Here is a 19256-nt window from a genome sequence, read left to right as displayed (position 1 = left end):
CCCTTTGAGCCGTTGGAGGAGGTGGATATGAAGTTTGTCACCCTGAAGGTGGTTTTTCTTGTTGCTATCACCTCGGCTCGTCGCCTGGGGGAGTTGGGTGCCCTGATGGCTCGGGAGCCTTTTCTGTCCTTTTCTGCTGATGGGGTGGTTCTTCGTTTGGATTCCTTTTTTGTGCCTAAGGTCTCCTCTCAGTTTCATCGTTCTCAGGAGCTGGTCCTTCCGGCTTTGGTTTCTGATCAGGTGGACGTGGGTGATCTTCCATGGTCACTGCTTGATGTTTGCCGGGCTTTGAGGGTCTATGTGGGGCGGACCCGTGCCTTTCGGCTTTCTGACTCCCTGTTTGTCTCTTTTGGTGCTGGTTGCCGGGGTAACCGTGCTTCCTCTTCTTCCATTGGACATTGGTTGAAGCAGGTTATTGTTCTGGCCTATTCCCTTTCTGGTTCCCCTCCCCCGGCTGGGGCTCAGGGGCGTTCTACTAGGGGGATGGCTGCTTCATGGGCGGAGGTTCGTGGGGTGTCCCTTTCTGAAATTTGTAGGGCCGCCACTTGGGCTTCTGCTAATACCTTTGTTACGCATTACCGTATCCAGTATGTTCTGGGGGATGACACTAACTTTGGTTTGGGGGTTCTTCGGGTGGTATGTTCCTGATTCCCCTTGTTTTCCTTTGTGCTGTGCTGTTATTTCAATAAATTTCTGGGATTTTGCTGTTCTGCTGTGTCCTGGTGGTTTGTTGTTTGATGATGGCCGGTTGCTGCTTGGGTATTCTCACTTGTTATTAATGAAGGGGACGAGGACAGGAAGGACCTGGGGGTAATGTCCTATTACTTACCGGTAATCTTCATTACTCCGGGTCCCGTTGTCCTCGTCCCCTTCATTACATCCCTCCCTCCCTCCCTCCCGGGCTTTCCGGCCCTCATCTTGGGCTTGGTGGTTCAGGAGGCATGCTGGGTACTGTACCCTTATGTACTCCCTATAGGGAGAGGGAGGGGCGTACCAGCATTCCTTCTTTCTTTTTTCTGTCGTGAGATGGACATATCTCACTTGTTATTAATGAAGGGGACGAGGACAACGGGACCCGGAGTAATGAAGATTACCGGTAAGTAATAGGACATTTTTATTCATTAAATACTCGCCTAATTTTCCCAATTGATTTGAGAACTATTTGGTTATGTATTCTTTACTTTAAAATTGTTGGTACTGGCTACACCTTACACTCAATGTTATGGGAATGTGCTGCTGCTTGTGCTATAGCTACCAAGGGGTGAGAAGAGATTCTCGCAGAACTGTGTTGTTTTCTGGAAAGAGTTAGCTTACTGAGTTGTTTGTCATACCCGTCCCCACATATGTACCTTAACCTAGTAATAAATTATACCTAGACCACCTTCAGGAAATGAAAGCTGACTCTTTGTCTAAATTCTACTATGGGAAAATGTAACCTAGATTTACACACATCATTTTTGGGCTCTGCGTAAAAGTAAAATAATTTCAATTATTTTAACTTTCCAGACTCCTTGTACAATTTTCATAGCCTTACTTTTGGAGGCTTCTATGGAATTCTGAAATTCAATGTAAATCCCGTTTCTGATAAGAATGTAAAAACAACTAATCCTTTACACTTCCTTACTTCCCTTTCAGAAAATAAAACCAGTTGGACAATTATAATCTTTTACCTCTCCTGAATGTAATCGTAGTGCTTAGATTGGTCACCAGTTTCCAGTGAATGAAGTGCCAGTATGCTACTGTGTTCCTTTTGATCGATCTTTGAGTGAAGAATACACAAACTTTCTGTGGCTATTACTAGATCCGCTTTTTACAAGAGCCCCCAACTCTCTACTCCCACAAAAGAATTAATAAATATACTTTTCTAAGGCTTGAAGCACCTCTGGTGGCAATCAAGTTTGCAGTATGCGCTGTGCAAAGTGTCAATCAAAGCAAGACTAACATTTTCAACTCTAAGAACATATTTGGAAAGCCACAGCTTAGAAACTAGTGAGTTTTATATCCTTTAGCAAGTATGAACATATTTCCAATAGATGAATAACCCAAGACACAGAATGATACAAATAGAGGATACAGTCATCAACTCTGCAAATATAGTTAGATACATTACAAACATTATGAAAAGAGAGAGTTAACAGCATAGAATAAGCAGTACTAAAAATAATATTAATTGCATTTGTAAAGCGCACAACTACCCATTTGGTTTCCCAGAGCTGAGCAACTGCAAGGAGATCGTGAAGACACCATATTTAGAAGAGCAATGTTTTTAAAAGTTTGCAAAACTGCATTGACAAAGTCCAGTTTCTTACATACTGAGGCAAAGCGTTGCATAGTTTCGGCCGTGATTAAGCAAAAGAACGTGAGCCCGGTGTATTCTGGGCACACAGTATCGGACCTGGCTGGCAGATCTCAAATCTCGGGAGGGGATATAAGGGGAGACCAGCTCTTGTACATGGTTCGGACCAAATCCTGCTTTTGCATTAAACATAAAGCAGGGAGCATTAATTTGTACTGATAGGTAGCGAATCCAGCTCTCTGAGAACGGGGGAGGCTGCGGTACTGCTCAGAAGTCGAGTAGGTACTCTAGCCGCAGGTTTCTGCATCACCTGAAGAAGGCAGGCAGCTGCCTTGTCAGCGCTCAGATAGAGAACATTCCCATAATCCAGTCTTGAAAGGATAAGGGCCTGAATTAGCATTCTCAGTGCCTAGTGAGGAATAATCCAAATAATTCTCCTCACCCATTTCATGACTGCAAGGCAGGTAGATGCTACTATAGCAGCTTGAGGAAGCATCGACAAAGCATCATCTAACAAGAACCCCAGGCTTTTCACTTTGGTAGAAGGGGTAGGAACAATTCCTATAGATGCAGGTCAGTACTCTGGGCCCCACGATTGTGTGTTTCTTCCCACGATCCAAACCTCGGTTTTGTCACCATCAATTTAAGCAATGTGCCTGTCATCCAAAGAGGCAATCTGCCTAAGCCCATGGATATTGCAAGAAACAAGATTATAAATTATGATGAAATCTACTGATCTCCCCAGATGTTCTGGGACCGCGGGGATTTTATTTTATTTTGTTTCTACTCAAACTCAGTTTCTTCTGCTTGATTTGCTATGTCCGTACTCCACAGCAGCAATACTTTGATTAATCCTTTGTACAAGGTGTTTAAATGCTCGATAGGAAATGTATTGAAAAAAAGAAGTCTATATATCTCATTGGCAGTCCTCTGCTGGAAAAATCTAGTTGTACTTTACCTTGGCGTCAGTAGTCGGTCTAAAGAATTGTACTTAGGTAAGCATCAACAAAGATTTTTTTTCCAGCAAGGAGTTTCCAGCATAGACAATGGGTGAAAAGTTGAGTCGTGTATGATTTCACTTGGAACTCGGAAATGGAAAGCATTCCTTTTTGATACTTACCCATATGTCATGTTACAGGATTATAACCTTCTGCTGTTAGAACAGCTCATCTACTAAGGGTATAATGTTCTCAATTGTACAGGGAGAAACTAAAAGATAAAAATTGGAATATTGGAGCAAAGGTCTGCACGATTAGTTATTGCCCTCTGCATTTCCTTTGCCTTAAGTGTACCTCCAACGTTATAGTGTTCTAATATGTTTCATACATCCCTGCATTCTTAGCACACATATCCTTAGCTGTACACGTGGACATGCAAACAGAGGCAACAAGAATTGTCTTGGGGTAGCCATATATTCTGCTGATAGTGACTACTAACAAAAAATATAAATGGCTTCGTACCAACCTTCTCATTTCCCCTCTACGTGCTCTTTCCCTGGAATATATCTAAAAAAGCAGTTATCTTAAATGATAACATAGTCTTGGACATCATTTGCGGTTATTTGATTGGTTGTTTTGCGCTGAACAATCTATTACAAAGGCAAGTACTCAGGATTTCCGAATAATGAATACAACTCTCAAGTGTCGCAATTTGCTACTTTTGATCTTCTGTACGGTCTGATGTATTAATTGCCTTTTAACCCTATAACTATAAATGTTTTTGGATTCAGGCATTTGTATTGTCAAAACTTGACTAATGCCGGTGCTGTTCAGATTAAGGTATCTACCACGTTTGCTTGCAGTGTTGCATTTATTACAACCTAGAACATTTGGTATGAAATAGTCAATGCCACAAAGCAGTTTGATGTTGTGTAGAATGTTTTAATGCACTTGCAGCATTGTAAGCGAATGCTGTGACGTGTTGTCATGTTGTGGAACAGAAAAGCATGTTTCATATCAACAGAAGTTCATTAGTCAAAGTTTAACAACTCCATCCAGGGACTGTACTTTGTTCACGCTTATCCTAGCTAGATCCCAACACTTTCATATCACTTATTTATCATGAACAAGTTTAGAGTTTTTTGGTACTCTTTCCAAATGGTGAGTTAAATTTTGTTTTGCTGCAAACACGACCTTCCACAAAAATAGGCCAGAAAAATCCTGGCAGAAATATTAGTGGAAGATTGGATAAGAAAAAGTTATAACATAATATTGCATGATGTGTTGTGAAATTTCAAGAACATTTCACAAAATTATATGAAATTAGACTCTCGTGTTGAAATGTGATGTTTTCAGGTCAACACGCACCTTATGTAGAAAAGCCTCACATGATACCATCATGAGACTGGTTTGCGCAGAAAATGTCTCTCTCCCCAATTTTTTCTGACTGAACCATTCTCCAGAGGACACCTATTACACAAAGTAATGTAATAGGAAAGTTTGAAAAAAGTTGGGAATGTCATATAACGATAAATTCTGGAATTTAGCTGACGTAATTAAAATTTCACTCAGCGGTACTCAGTTTGAGAAACACAACTTCCTCATTCTGTTATGACAAACTCCAAATGGCTAGTATTTACCATAAGTAGTAACTGCCCTACTCCAGATTAATAGTTTTTACCGTGGGTGGAAAACACCCTAGTTTGAATTGAGGTATTCTAGTTTGTGGCAGAGTGTTCTACATCGACACACGTCATTTATGACACACAGTTTACAATTTGTTAAACTCCACATGGTATAATATTGAATAGTGTTCACTGAATTCATGTGATCTACTTTAAAAATTAAGAGTTAAATAATATTTCTGCAATATGTGAAGGTTTCTTTATCATTTCTGTCAAGATTTTTAGGAACAGACACATCTCCAGAGAGCGGTATGGTCCTTATGCAAGTGGATTTACTAAGTGGCTTTGCCCCGTCTCCTGATTCGGTTTCATTGAACAATTTGATCAAGAAAGTGGAAAATGGCAATGGAATTGTCAACCTGTACTTTGATTCTGTAAGTAAAGTGAAGACAAAACAATTACTTGGGTTGCAATAAATACATTTTTACATGTTGGATTCTATGATTACTATGCCCAATACATTTTTGTATATTGCATGATTGTCAGCTCTTGTCAGTGACATCTATATTCCTGCAGTCTTTTACTCTTAAATAAAGCTTTGTCATCCATGTACCAAGATAATACTCTAAGGAAGACTGTAAACTTGATCCCAGGGGGCCCTAAAATGAAATAACAGAAGCCTAATATATTGAAAATCCCCAGTTTAATAAACTTACTGACAGACTGGCATTAAGGTGTAAATGACGTTCACGTCCCCTGGGTAACAACCAAGCAAGCCAGCATAATCTTACCCATGTTTCATTAGAATACAGTGTGCCACTCAATTATTATGGACACAATTTCCAGTCCTGGTCTTTTGTGTCAGCCTAATACATTCTGGGTGTTGTAGTCTTGATTTGCTGCTATTCAGCTATTTAGACTGACACACCTGATAACAATGATTTGTAGGTGAAATGTTCATGACTGGAAATTCTTTCCATGATGACCTAGAGGGAGTTAGTCACCTTGAATGGATGTGGATGAATTTTCTGTATCCTGTGATCAATATAGTGACAGGGTGTTTAACTGCTTTGGTGGTAAACTGCTTTGGTGGGTGCGAGGTGCGTTTTGGGAAGCTGTGTTAGAAGGGAGTTACCATAATCTCATTTCAGAAGGACAAGTACCTGGATGATTAGTTTGAAATTGTAGGCTGGAATGAAATACCTAATCCTACAGTGTGAGTTTGAATTAGAAATGGGCTCCGTAGGTCAAGTTATTGAAGTAATTTTGGAGGCTGGGGTGTTTGTCTAAGATGTTTGCCATGCAGTTGAGGAGAAAGCTCCCCTCAACTCATTTTAGCACAGGTGTGCAGCTATTGGTTGGTGAGGTAAAAAGGAATTCAGTTTTAGTAGATTTACCTTGAGGTGGTGCCAGGTCATCCAGGAGTGAATCTTGTTGAGAATTTGTGAGGCTATGGTGATGTCTTCCGGAAATAATACTTTCATATAGAGCTTAAGGTCATCTGCATGGAAGTGATAGTGGATGGTCCATTGATGATGAATTGAGATAAGTAGTTTGATATATATATATATATATATATCACAACTCACAAGCGCCCAAGCTTCAGGAGGCACTCACCAACACCAACTAGTAAGGCAGCAGCGTGACAGAGACAGCTTGAAGTTTCTGATAGGTAAGCCTTACGCGTTTCAAACAAAAAGTTCTTTATCACAGGCAGGGCGGCTGTATTCATACACGGAAACTGCTGTTGATTCACCCTTATTTTATTTACCTCAATTCGGTCACATGATAAGGTAAGGCATTCTGGTAACCGTAGTTTCCCAACTATGTCACTCGTTGGGATATTTTCGTGCATACAGTTGCAAATAAATAATACAGTCTCGTCCTTATTTAAATCATATCCAGCCATAAGTGGGCTCTTTTCAAGTAGTTCATGTCCGCTGCTGAAATCCAATGGCCAAGTGTCATCCAAACAGAGCCTCGTGTGTGCAAAGCCCCAGGCCCGCGTGTGGTAGCGCGGGGGTGCACTCCTCGCGGCAGGACTGCCGCATTATACATCACAACTCACAAGCGCCCAAGCTCCAGGAGGCACTCACCAACACCAACTAGTAAGGCAGCAGCGTGACAGAGACAGCTTGAAGTTTCTGATAGGTAAGCCTTACGCGTTTCAAACAAAAAGTTCTTGATCACAGGCAGGGCGGCTGTATTCATACACGGAAACTGCTGTTGATTCACCCTTATTTTATTTACCTCAATTCGGTCACATGATAAGGTAAGGCATTCTGGTAACCGTAGTTTCCCCAACTATGTCACTCGTTGGGATATTTTCGTGCATACAGTTGCAAATAAATAATACAGTCTCGTCCTTATTTAAATCATATCCAGCCATAAGTGGGCTCTTTTCAAGTAGTTCATGTCCGCTGCTGAAATCCAATGGCCAAGTGTCATCCAAACAGAGCCTCGTGTGTGCAAAGCCTCAGGCCCGCGTGTGGTAGCGCGGGGGTGCACTCCTCGCGGCAGGACTGCCGCATTATACATCACAACTCACAAGCGCCCAAGCTTCAGGAGGCACTCACCAACACCAACTAGTAAGGCAGCAGCGTGACAGAGACAGCTTGAAGTTTCTGATAGGTAAGCCTTATGCGTTTCAAACAAAAAGTTCTTGATCACAGGCAGGGCGGCTGTATTCATACACGGAAACTGCTGTTGATTCACCCTTATTTTATTTACCTCAATTCGGTCACATGATAAGGTAAGGCATTCTGGTAACCGTAGTTTCCCAACTATGTCACTCGTTGGGATATTTTCGTGCATACAGTTGCAAATAAATAATACAGTCTCGTCCTTATTTAAATCATATCCAGCCATAAGTGGGCTCTTTTCAAGTAGTTCATGTCCGCTGCTGAAATCCAATGGCCAAGTGTCATCCAAACAGAGCCTTGTGTGTGCAAAGCCCCAGGCCCGCGTGTGGTAGCGCGGGGGTGCACTCCTCGCGGCAGGACTGCTGCATTATACATCACAACTCACAAGCGCCCAAGCTTCAGGAGGCACTCACCAACACCAACTAGTAAGGCAGCAGCGTGACAGAGACAGCTTGAAGTTTCTGATAGGTAAGCCTTACGCGTTTCAAACAAAAAGTTCTTGATCACAAGCAGGGCGGCTGTATTCATACACGGAAACTGCTGTTGATTCACCCTTATTTTATTTACCTCAATTCGGTCACATGATAAGGTAAGGCATTCTGGTAACCGTAGTTTCCCAACTATGTCACTCGTTGGGATATTTTTGTGCATACAGTTGCAAATAAATAATACAGTCTCGTCCTTATTTAAATCATATCCAGCCATAAGTGGGCTCTTTTCAAGTAGTTCATGTCCGCTGCTGAAATCCAATGGCCAAGTGTCATCCAAACAGAGCCTCGTGTGTGCAAAGCCCCAGGCCCGCGTGTGGTAGCGCGGGGGTGCACTCCTCGCGGCAGGACTGCCGCATTATACATCACAACTCACAAGCGCCCAAGCTTCAGGAGGCACTCACCTACACCAACTAGTAAGGCAGCAGCGTGACAGAGACAGCTTGAAGTTTCTGATAGGTAAGCCTTACGCGTTTCAAACAAAAAGTTCTTGATCACAGGCAGAGCGGCTGTATTCATACACGGAAACTGCTGTTGATTCACCCTTATTTTATTTACCTCAATTTGGTCACATGATAAGGTAAGGCATTCTGGTAACCGTAGTTTCCCAACTATGTCACTCGTTGGGATATTTTCGTGATCTGCTAAGGCCCTCCTCTGTACTGCAATTACCCCTCATTCTGAGGCATTCAGCATATGGTATTCCCTCTTTGACACTATTGAAGGGAAGGTCTAGGTTGTCTGATTTTGTGATTTCTGCTATCTCACTATTGTGTTTAATATGTAACTTCAGGTATGTAAGCTGCATGGAATTGGGATGTGGGACAGTTTGAACTTCAATGAGATTGTTGAGGTTGTCTCCTATGCACTTAGTGGGAATATTAGTCACCTGTCTGCTCATAACGATAGGGATAGAGGAGCCTCTTGAGTCTTCTGAGTAGGGTGACTCTAAGTTGTAAAATCTTATCAGGTCTTCGATGTCCCTTGTGGAGAGGGTTGGGCGATTCTGTTGTTCACATACCCTATGCAAACGAGGGAACACTGCCTAGTGATCGTGCTGGTACAAGATGTATGCCTTATTATAGATGGAACCCTGCAAGCATCTGCATCTCCTCCTATATTATCAAAGTTGCCTGGGGACGTAATGAGTGTGAGTAAATGTTTGTTGTACCCCGGGGGCACTTTTTATGCTCTAGGGATGGTGAATGTGGCCCAATGTGAGGACGGGTAACCTCACTCCATTTTTTTTTTGTTAAAACACATAAAACCCTCCCCTATTGTCTTGTGTGCATTCTCCGACAGACCCCACACTAGTCTAATGATTTAAAAACAGAGCAGCCCTGGTGTTTTTGAGGCTTTCTTCCCACTGGCCTGGAATGGGAACATTATGGGTAAAAATAGACGGTGCTTGGGGAATGCTCCCCACTTTCAACTGCCTGGTACTTAGTGGGTGGATCTTTCTTGGGACTCGCCCTCCTGCAGGGATTCTCAGACAGACTAGGGCGAAGTACGGTTGAAAGAGGAGAGTTTCTCCCCTCCATTACAAACAAAAATGCCTTAAGCTGCTGGACAGCTGTTCCTCAGCAGTTCAAGATGGGCCTCTAAAAATAAATCCTATGTTGCAAGCACCGTAGGAGGAATTTTATGCCCTATCTGGGGGAATATGATCTATTTTCTCTCTGCACTATAAACAGCGGCGGCTTCTCCGCTAAGGCAGTGTAGTGTCTCCCCGCTGAGTTCACAGGAAAAATTAAATGATAATGATACAACGTTTTACGTTATTATTATTTTATTTTTTTGTATTGAGCCCGAGCCAGGTTAGGGTGAGGCGGGGTTTGGCAGTCCTCACAGGAAAGAGGAGTGGTTGCTGCACTATAAGTGTGTATGACGGTTTGGCCGGCATGTTCTCAACTCGGCTATATTGCAAGGCCGGGGGGGAGAACATGCACAGGCTCCCACTCCGTGCCTTAGTGCCGAACAAGGGCACTCAGACCAATCATGCCGCTGCTGTCATGCTGGTGACAGCAGCGTCATGATTAAGTAAGGGAATCTGGAAGCCTGTGTGCTTCATGGAGACTACAAAAGAGGACAGAGGAGAGGTGACGACCAGGAGGTAAGTGAGGGTTCCTTTCTTTCTTTTTTATTTTTTTGTAATTGCCTCCAACGCCCTTACCCCACCCCTACATTTACCTAGCTGCCACTCCTGACTATGAAGGTAGTGCTGAGAATGTGAGCATCATGTCTTCTGCACTAAAAGGAATTAGGACAGGCTGCATAACTTTTTGGCCAAATAGCCAATAGCATATCTGCCTAGCAGAACTCTCTTTGGTATGCCCACTAAAACTTGTGATCCCTCACTAAAAGAAATCCCGACATGGATGCCATTTCTTTTCAGTACTTTCTTGCTACTTAGGGAACGCAATCCCCCTAGAATTTAGAAATATTTCCATGTCAGCTGTTTTGCAAAAGGCTTGCAACTCGTCGGTTCCAACAATACTGTGGTTGATGTTTTATTTTTTTCTAGATAGTATTTGGACCAGAACTTAATTGATCTGCACAATTACCATCAAACACTAAGATGTGGCCCACTTTTGCTGCCTTCAACATCTCATTACCTAAATCATGCTCCCTCATTTGTCTCACAGTTCAAGTTGCACACACTAGCATTGTGATTGACACTGCAGAGCCTGCAGCACAGCCAACGCCCCCAAAAGCCTGAGTTACATGCTGCTTGACTGTATTACTTGTTGTGCACTGTCAATCACATTGCTAACGTGGCGTATCATCTGTCACTGGATTGAACTATGGACATAAAGGACTCTGCTGTAGATCAGTGAGCCACATTTGCAGCCTCAGCTCTCCAACAGAGCTCTAGTAGCCTTGAACTCTGAAAAAACAAACTATGTCAATGTTATAGGAAATTTAGGAATTGCTTACAAGAGTGTTTTAAGTGCAATTTGTATGCCCACTAGACAAATGAACAGTCCTGCTTGAATCCGCCACCAACCCTCCTTTAGCCCATGAGAGGCAATTGCAAAAATATAAGTGATCTCACAGCAGCACCTATTTGCTAAGATGTCTGCCCTGTTTCCATGTAGAACCAATGTCTTGCGCTCAATGGTTCTGTAATCATTCACCTCTGTTTATAAAGTCATAGAAGTAAAATGATAGGGACAGGTAAAATCCACTTGAATTTACTTAAACCTAAAACATCAAAACCAGTGTACTGAGGATGTCAAAGAGCAAAGCACAGTACTCCTGTTGTACCACGAGAACGGAATATCCTCTTTGAAAACTACTAAACTGCTACAGTTTGCTTCCATAAGCAAAAAAATAACACTTGTCCTGTTTCCAACAGTCCCTAAATCAATTATAGACCTTTATACACACAGGCGTACATACATAAATACACTCTCTCAAACCCACATTTTAATTCTATTAAACTTCTTTAGATAACAATTATGTTCTGGAGTAATTCATAATTTAGCAAACTACTATTCCTTTGTGTGACATTGGCTTCTGTGGTGGTTGGTGCCAATTTCTAATCGTTCGCCTGCCAGCGATGAATCTAGTTTACAATGAATAATATGGAATTTAATATATATATATACTAAGCTGTTTATTTTCCCGCAGCTAAATCAAACAAAGATTTGCGTGGCCGTTCCATCAGTGAGATACTCAAAAGTGGCATACACCCAAGATGCCTCAGTGTCTGTAGTTGACTACTATGAACCGAGTAAGTATAAATCGTAAGACCTCTGCTGTGTTATGGAATCGTATCACTGTTCGTGAAATTACTGCTGATTTTCTGCTCCAGAATCACATTTCATAATGATATGTTTGTGCTGTCTGTAAGTGAGGAAGAGTTTCTCCAGAGCCGCCCTGGAATACAGGTTAAGTGAACAAAGCTGATTTGGTTTTTATCCAGCTTGTTTAGAAAATTCCATAACTTATGCTCCCCTCCCACCAAATCAAGTAGGTAAAGCCCAAAATTACACATTTGTGATTAAACTTTCCTTTTACCTCTAGACCGCATTCACTCAAAGAATTCTCTATATCTCCTTATTTTTTACTCCTCAATCCTCTGTCAGTCATCTAAATCTTTTAATTTCTGTCTCTTCACACTCACCTCTCTAATGATAAATAACTTAATGAAATGTCTTCACCTTATTGTTTTTGCAGTCTAACTACAGACATCTTTAGCTATCTACTGCAGACAGCAGTGTTATTAATGCATCTATACATCATGGAGTGGACATCATGTTTGGTCATGAATGGGTGGTATCAGGACCCCTTTCAGAGGGCCATTGTGCACGCAGGGGCTACTGGGACCACCAGTGGTGGTGGAGGCCTTTTACTTCAGATGTCACAGGCCCTGATCTACTATGGATCCTGAGCAACTGAGCCAACTACCCCTTCTACACTTGATTCTCAGTGGCATCTGCGGGCGAGTAGTCAAAGAGTCCCTCAGAGGGAAAAGTGTAGATAAGGCTTAGTGAACACGACTCAAACTCCAAGCAAACTCAGTAATGGCAATAAATACATTTTTAGTAAAATACCTGTTTTTATATTAAAAAGAAGTATGCTACTTTATGCATTCAAGATGTAGTATGCCATTCCTAAGCAATAACACAATACCCTTTAGGTCAGGCCATTACTGTTTATCTAGCAAATCCCTGTCCTACCATCTACCGTAATGTAATTGGGGTTATTTCACATTCACTGGTGGCCGCATGCGGTGAATGCTCACTAGTAGGCCTTACTCAAAAGTCCACTCTGACTCTGTATGAAAGAGTCAAAGGTGCCTATGTTGCTGCAGAACCTTTAACAGCGAGTCTCCAGGGGTCCAACAGGCCCGAATCAAGCCTTACCTGCTCTAGCAGCATGGAATCATTTCAGCAGGAGCCCTGGCTGCAGGCACTTGCAATGCTCCAGTCCTGCTGGGTCCAGTCAGTTTCCATGCGGGACCGGTGACAGCACCTGACAGGCACAGGCTTTCTCCTGAGAAGCATGGTAGGTTCAACTTTTCCCCACATTGGGGAGAGAGTTGATCTTCGTGCTCCCAAATGTGTCTCAGCGACAGAGCAAAGTCCTCTCAATGTCCTCTAGAGTCCATGGGGCAGGTCTCCGTGTTCAACTTAAACCTGCAGGTCGCAGCTCCAATTTTCCTGGCCTACAGCCCGAACTTGGCAATACTCTGTACCAACAGACCCTCCTCGCATACTTGGACACTGCGGTACCCGCTGGGAAAGAGCTTACCTCTCTTAGGCAGCCTACTATACTGCGCCGGCATACAGGGTCGCATTGAGGTGCACACAAGTCTTGCCACTTTGTCAGCTCAGTCACTTCTGCTGAGGACCACTGTGGCATACGGAGTCACCGCTATGAGGCAGTACAGGCTTTGCACTCCCTGCACAGCACTTGATACACAACTAAGTCCACTGCAGCCCTCTCCTGGCATACAGGGTCACCAATTCAACCCTGTATAAAGACAATGATTCACTCAGTGCACAGCCATCTCCGCATACCTTGCACTGGGATTCCTCTCTGCATGGCTTCCCATCAATGTCGCTCCCAGCAAAGCTCTCCTCTTCCTCACATGGCATGGACTTGGCAAGCAGGCAGATGCTGGTGCTCCAGGCCAGGTCTTGATTTCCCTTTGAGATATCCCTTCAACCAGGAGGATACTAGCAGGCCATGGACCCCATTTCCGGTCGCAGGCAGAAGTCTTGCAGAGCTATCAGCCCCCAAATAGCCCGTCTGGCTGCTTGGTCAGATTTTGGGGTCTCAACCTCCCTTTCTTGTAGTCCATTTCCAGACACCAAATGTGATTTAAAGTCTAGGTTTTTAAAGATTTATGTTAGGGTTCTGCTTCTTTTGAAGTGAATACTTTTTGTTATTTTCTTCCTTTTGAAATACTATCTGTCACAGCAGGAAAGACTCTGAAGCTGATAGTCCCACAACCTAGGCCATGGGAGTAACTAGAGTTCACACATGGATCTCAGACACATTGATGTCTGCATCAAAAGCTTAACCGTGATCTCCCAGCCTTGCTCCATATGATTCCCTTATCAGCCCCAACTTCTTCCTGAAATGTGTCCAAGCCTTTTCCTTGTTACCTATCAATGAGCCAAAGAGAGCCCTTTTAAAATGTGCAGGGAGGGGTCTCTCTCTCCCTCTCTCTCCCGCTCTCTCTATCTCTCCCGCTCTCTCTATCTCTCCCTCTCTCTCCCCCCTCTCTCTTTCTCCCTCTCTCTCCCCCTCTCCCTCTCTCTCCCCCTCTCTCCCTCTCCCTCTCTCTCTTTTTCCCTCTCTCCCTCTCCCTCGCTCTCTCTCTCTCTCCCCTCTCTCCCTCTCTCTCTTCTTCCAGTGTGTCCCACTGCGCTAACAAGAATTCAGTAATAAACAAATCTGTGTGGAGGATTCCTCTACTCCTCATGTCTTCCCCAAACAGGTCTGTGCTTTCCAAAATGAAACACAGTATCCTTCATGTAATGTACTATTGCTGGCACACTTGCACGCTGTGTATGGCCAAAGCATATACACTATCCAGTACTGTTACCTCCATGCATTGTGCCATAACAGCCACATATAAATTCAGCCTTCATATTTATTCTGTGTGCACTGTTCAGTACTGTAGCCTTTCTGTATTATACTATGGCGTGCTAATTGAAAACACACACACTGTCACTACACACAATCATCATGTGTGTGCTTAATAACCCTTCATGTGTTGTACTTCTCACAAACACATATATATCCAGCACCTGCTTCCACTGCCCACTCACTGCACTACATCCCTCATATAACGCACCTCTTGCAGGTATACATCAACACAGTATACGCACTCACCATTCATGTACTGCACAGAACTGCTCTATCCTTGCATTGCACCCAGGGGCTTAGCTTTGTCAGTAAGATTTGGAGGGTGTGACGTTCAGATTTCCCAACAATGATGCAGGCATTTAGTGTTAATATAGATTATACAACAATCAGGACACATGAGAGGGACAGGAGGGGCAGTGGAAAGGGAGACATGAATGCGGATTCATAGGTGCATTAAGTGAGAGAAACGCAACATTTGTAAAATAACCAACATTTTGAGAACATTCAAAACAGGATGAGAGAGAGTGTGTGTGTGTGCTTTTATCAATGGGTTCAAGCGAAAATACCAGGTGAAATCCATCCGACGCATCACCATACCAGACTGAAAGCATCTGTACCCAACTATTCATCACAAAATACAATTATTAACACCCCAAACACCCCCCTTAAAGCTACACCCCTGTTTGCATCCTTCCAAGAAACACATACATCCAAAGCAGAATTACCATGGTTGCGCTCTGCAGCACTTTACCCCTAACGGACTTAGGCCAAGGGTGAGTTCAGTACACAGCAGCATAACATTTAAAAGATGAGTGAGCCTGTAGACCTCGCTCTAGTGACACATGATGAAAAGGGCCAATTCACTCATACTGATCACTGCACAGTATGCTGCTACAACTGCGCTTGTGACTTTTAACTCCTGGTGAAGTCAGTAGCCTTCCACCATTATGAGGGTAGTTCTTTTGGTGACACTCCCAGTCCAACAAGATTGCAATTTTGGAGACAGGCCTATGTCATGGCGATCTGTGTTTGCCTATGACTACAAAAGCATTAGGGATCCAGACAACAGAACATATTTTTTTTCTCCACCAGCCATGACTTTATTGAACTCATTCTTAGTCAATTATCAGGCAAAAAACGGTGGAGCCCCACGATGTACATCAACAGAAAATATTGATAAAACATAACATTGATGCGCTAAGAAAACGTCAGACAGAATATTGTTCACTTACATTAGGATTTGGTTAGATTTGACCCTGACAAGGAGTGCACTCAGACGGACATCAGTGCCTTTATCGATGATGTTTTTGTTTTTTTACTTTATTCATGCTTAAAGTTCCTCTGTCGTACATACATGTTACTTCGTAAAACAGAAATGGAAATGGCAGTAGTTCTTAGAAGAGAGATCACATAATTTCCGCATGTTCTACAGTATGTCCCAGTTAGTACAAGTAAATCTGATGTGGAAAGTTCTAGTATTCGGTAGCGCTAATGTGGCATCAAGTTGATCCTTGGTGACTTTCAGAGTACGCCCCCTTTTTCCCATTGTGTTACACCCTGTTCATTGGGAGGCTGATTGTATGTTTGATCATTGGGTATCAGCCCTCACGCTCCTTCTAGTAGTCTCGCAGGGGCTGCCATATATCCCTAGGTCTAAACGTGGGGGGAATTCTGCAAATATTTCACTATTAGTATCACAATACATCATGCCTTTGATCCATTTTTCCAAGGTGGGACTCTGTTTGCTGCTCCAATTTAAGGCTATTTTTTCTCTTAGCCAGCATTAGAGCCATTACCACAAACTTGTGTGACACTTTAGGTGCACTGGCATCCAGTCCCAAAAGTGCCACCAGTGGGGAACTTGTTATTTGCAAATTTGTAATTCTTGCAAGTTCTGTAAAGATGGTGTTCCAGTGTGAAGCAATTCTATCACAGGTCCAGGACATGTGCGCAAAGTCTGCAGGGGTGGTATTTGCTCTCCACAGGAATTTGTAGTGTAATAGCTTATGTCAGTGGTTATAAGACACCAGTTTGGTTTACGTGGAACATTCTAACCAGACCTTATCCATAATGTGATGGGTAGCCATGGATTTACCATCAACGGAAGTGCAGATGAATACATTGGCATGCCACCTGTCTTTCTCAATAATATTCTCCATGTCCAGCATGTAGTGGACACAGTTTTAACATCACTCCAGTCCTGTGGCAGTCCAGCTGGCAGGAGGGCCACCATCTTCAAAGGGGCTACTAGATCCTCCTTCGGCTTGACATAGAGAATACTGGCATCCGGGTGGTATTAGTGCTGTGAGTAATTACACTGTGCCACTAGGTAGTATGTCCGGAACTTCAAATACCCCCTGTTCATAGGGAAGGACGAGAGTGTTCCAACTGATACAAGACTGTTTACCCCCCAAAATGAGACATGTAAAAATCGTGCATATTTGACCAAAAAAAGGCATTTGTCAAGGGAATGGGGATGCTGTTGAACAAATAGAGAAGCTGGGTGAAGACCACCATTTTGATAATGGTTCTGTGCCGTGCATTGGACAGTGGGAGGCGAATCCACTGCTCCACCCTGGCGCCAAGCTGGTGTATCACTGGGCTGTAGTTCAGCAGCAGTATCTGTTCTCTATACCAGTGTAAATAAATCTCCAAGTATTTCACCTCTGCCGCACACCAGGCCAACGAGAACCCACCACTGTCCGACAACAGTACAGTTAGGAACTCAGAACAAGGGCACATGTCCTAAACCATGCAGAGGACTTTTCCATCCCAACACACGCCACTTCCAAGTCAAAACTCCTAAGATTTGGTGGTCAGACCGGTAAAACCGGTGGGAAAGTTCATCAGCATTTCTGTGACTCAATCCGGTTTTGTGCTCCACCACAAAAACTAGTCCCTGCAAAGAAATAGACCAGCTCAACAACTTGAGATTTATAGCCATACACCATTTCAGTGGCTTATAATCTGCTTCCACCACAAACTTAGTGCCAAACAAATATAGGCAGAATGTATGCAAGTCCCACTCTATGGCAAAGCACTCCTTTTCAATAACTGCCCTGTTCTGCTCTTTGGGTAGTAATCCCCTACTACTGAAGGCTACCAACTCTTTACCTGCTTTATCGTTGTGTTATAGATCAACTGACTAGCATTGTTTAAAACCGCTTGTCATGCATTTTAACTAATTGAATCATTACGATGGACTGATGAGTCTTGGTGCTTTCAACCTCGGTGAGTCAATTAAGTGTTTTTTAGTTTAGCGGTTGATCAACAACACACTAAAGAGCTTCTTTAGCATGAAGCACATTTTGAATTCAAGGGACATTCACTTGATTTCATGTAATGTGCATGTGAATAATTTTATACTAGTACGTGGACGGGTCCGAACTGGGGTGGCAAAGTGAGCTAAAGAACAATGATGGATTCAAGCCAGATCTGTGACTGGGGGTGAGTATCTGAAAAAAATCAGTGCTCTGTCCATCATCTCCTTGTGTTTGTGATATTGGAATAAAAGCATGGAAGAAACTGTCAAAAGAAAGTCAAAATAGTTTAGTACATGAAATTCCTAATCAAGGTAGTGCATCTCGGGACTGGATACCTACCTAGGGTTCAGCTTTCTTGTTTTACAAATTCTTCACGCGCTAGGACAGAGCACAATATTGGGGGTTTTGCACCCCAAATCTATCACCTCTGAGCATGATAAAATTGATTGAAATCTTTGGAGCAAATCCGAGTGCATCCTGCCATATCTAGGAGTACAATCAAATTATTGCCCAGGAGACATCCAGCTCCTTGCTTTTTCTGTACACCATCAACCATGGCCACCTTGCCATTTGAGCTCAATCTCAACCCTGGCAAGCAGATGCTCCATGTCCTCTAAACTAGCTACCATATCTGTATCCTTGGTTCCAGGGAGTATCGCTTTAGACTTAGGATACTTCCTCACAACCATAGGGCGGTAGGCTTATGTAGTCCTCAGGACAGACACTTTCCTCCCATTGATAATTAATTCCTGCAGAAATCTCATTTTGTTAGGATGAATGTGCTTCAGAGCATCTGGGTCCCATTCCCCATTGTCCATAGCTACTAGGTTAAGCTCAAAAGGTCACTCTCTGGTATATTCACCCACATGTAACATACTTGCTATCACAGATGTCTCTTGGTCAAGTTTCTTCTCTTGACAATCTCTTTTAAAATGTCCCACCTTGTGGCACTTAAAAATAGTAACCAACATGGACTTGAAAGGGCTTCCTTGCCTCCCCTTCTTAGGATGCTGTTTCCAGGATACACCATTACCATATTACACTGGCCCTACTCGAATCTCATGAGAATTACCCTGGCCCTTACCCTCCAGTTTGGACCCAGTCTGTGGAGTGTTCTTCCCCCATTCAGCTTAGAACTGTGCTGCTCCAGCCTTTGTGAACCATGGGAGCCAATCACTTAACAGCTAACAATGTACGTTTTTGTTGGATCCCTCTCTGTCCGATCACACATATACTGCCTAAGTGGTGTAGAGCACTACTTCTTGAGTTGCTCTGTCACTATCAACCTGTTAAGGGACTGAAAATCCATAGCCTCCATCACACTTGCACACTTGTTCCAATCGAGCAATACCACATGAATCCAAAATTAAATGGAAGGCCATACACTCTCTTGCAGTC

General features: G+C 43.2%; 1 protein-coding gene across 1 annotated transcript in view; it reads left to right on the top strand.

Moving 5' to 3' along the window:
* LOC147707491 (CD109 antigen-like) overlaps window positions 1–19256 on the top strand; it is an 871995-nt gene that overhangs the window by 833434 nt on the left and 19305 nt on the right. Inside the window, exons 31-32 of the mRNA XM_086926508.1 lie at window positions 5137–5293; window positions 11623–11725. Coding sequence (XP_086782634.1) covers window positions 5137–5293; window positions 11623–11725 — 260 coding nt within the window. The remainder of the gene's footprint in view (window positions 1–5136; window positions 5294–11622; window positions 11726–19256) is intronic.

The sequence above is a fragment of the Lissotriton vulgaris genome, chromosome 6, assembly GCF_964263255.1.
Source record: "Lissotriton vulgaris chromosome 6, aLisVul1.2, whole genome shotgun sequence".
NCBI lineage: Eukaryota > Metazoa > Chordata > Amphibia > Caudata > Salamandridae > Lissotriton > Lissotriton vulgaris.
Note: the sequence above shows the minus strand (reverse complement) of the source record. Positions and strands in the feature narration are given on the sequence as shown.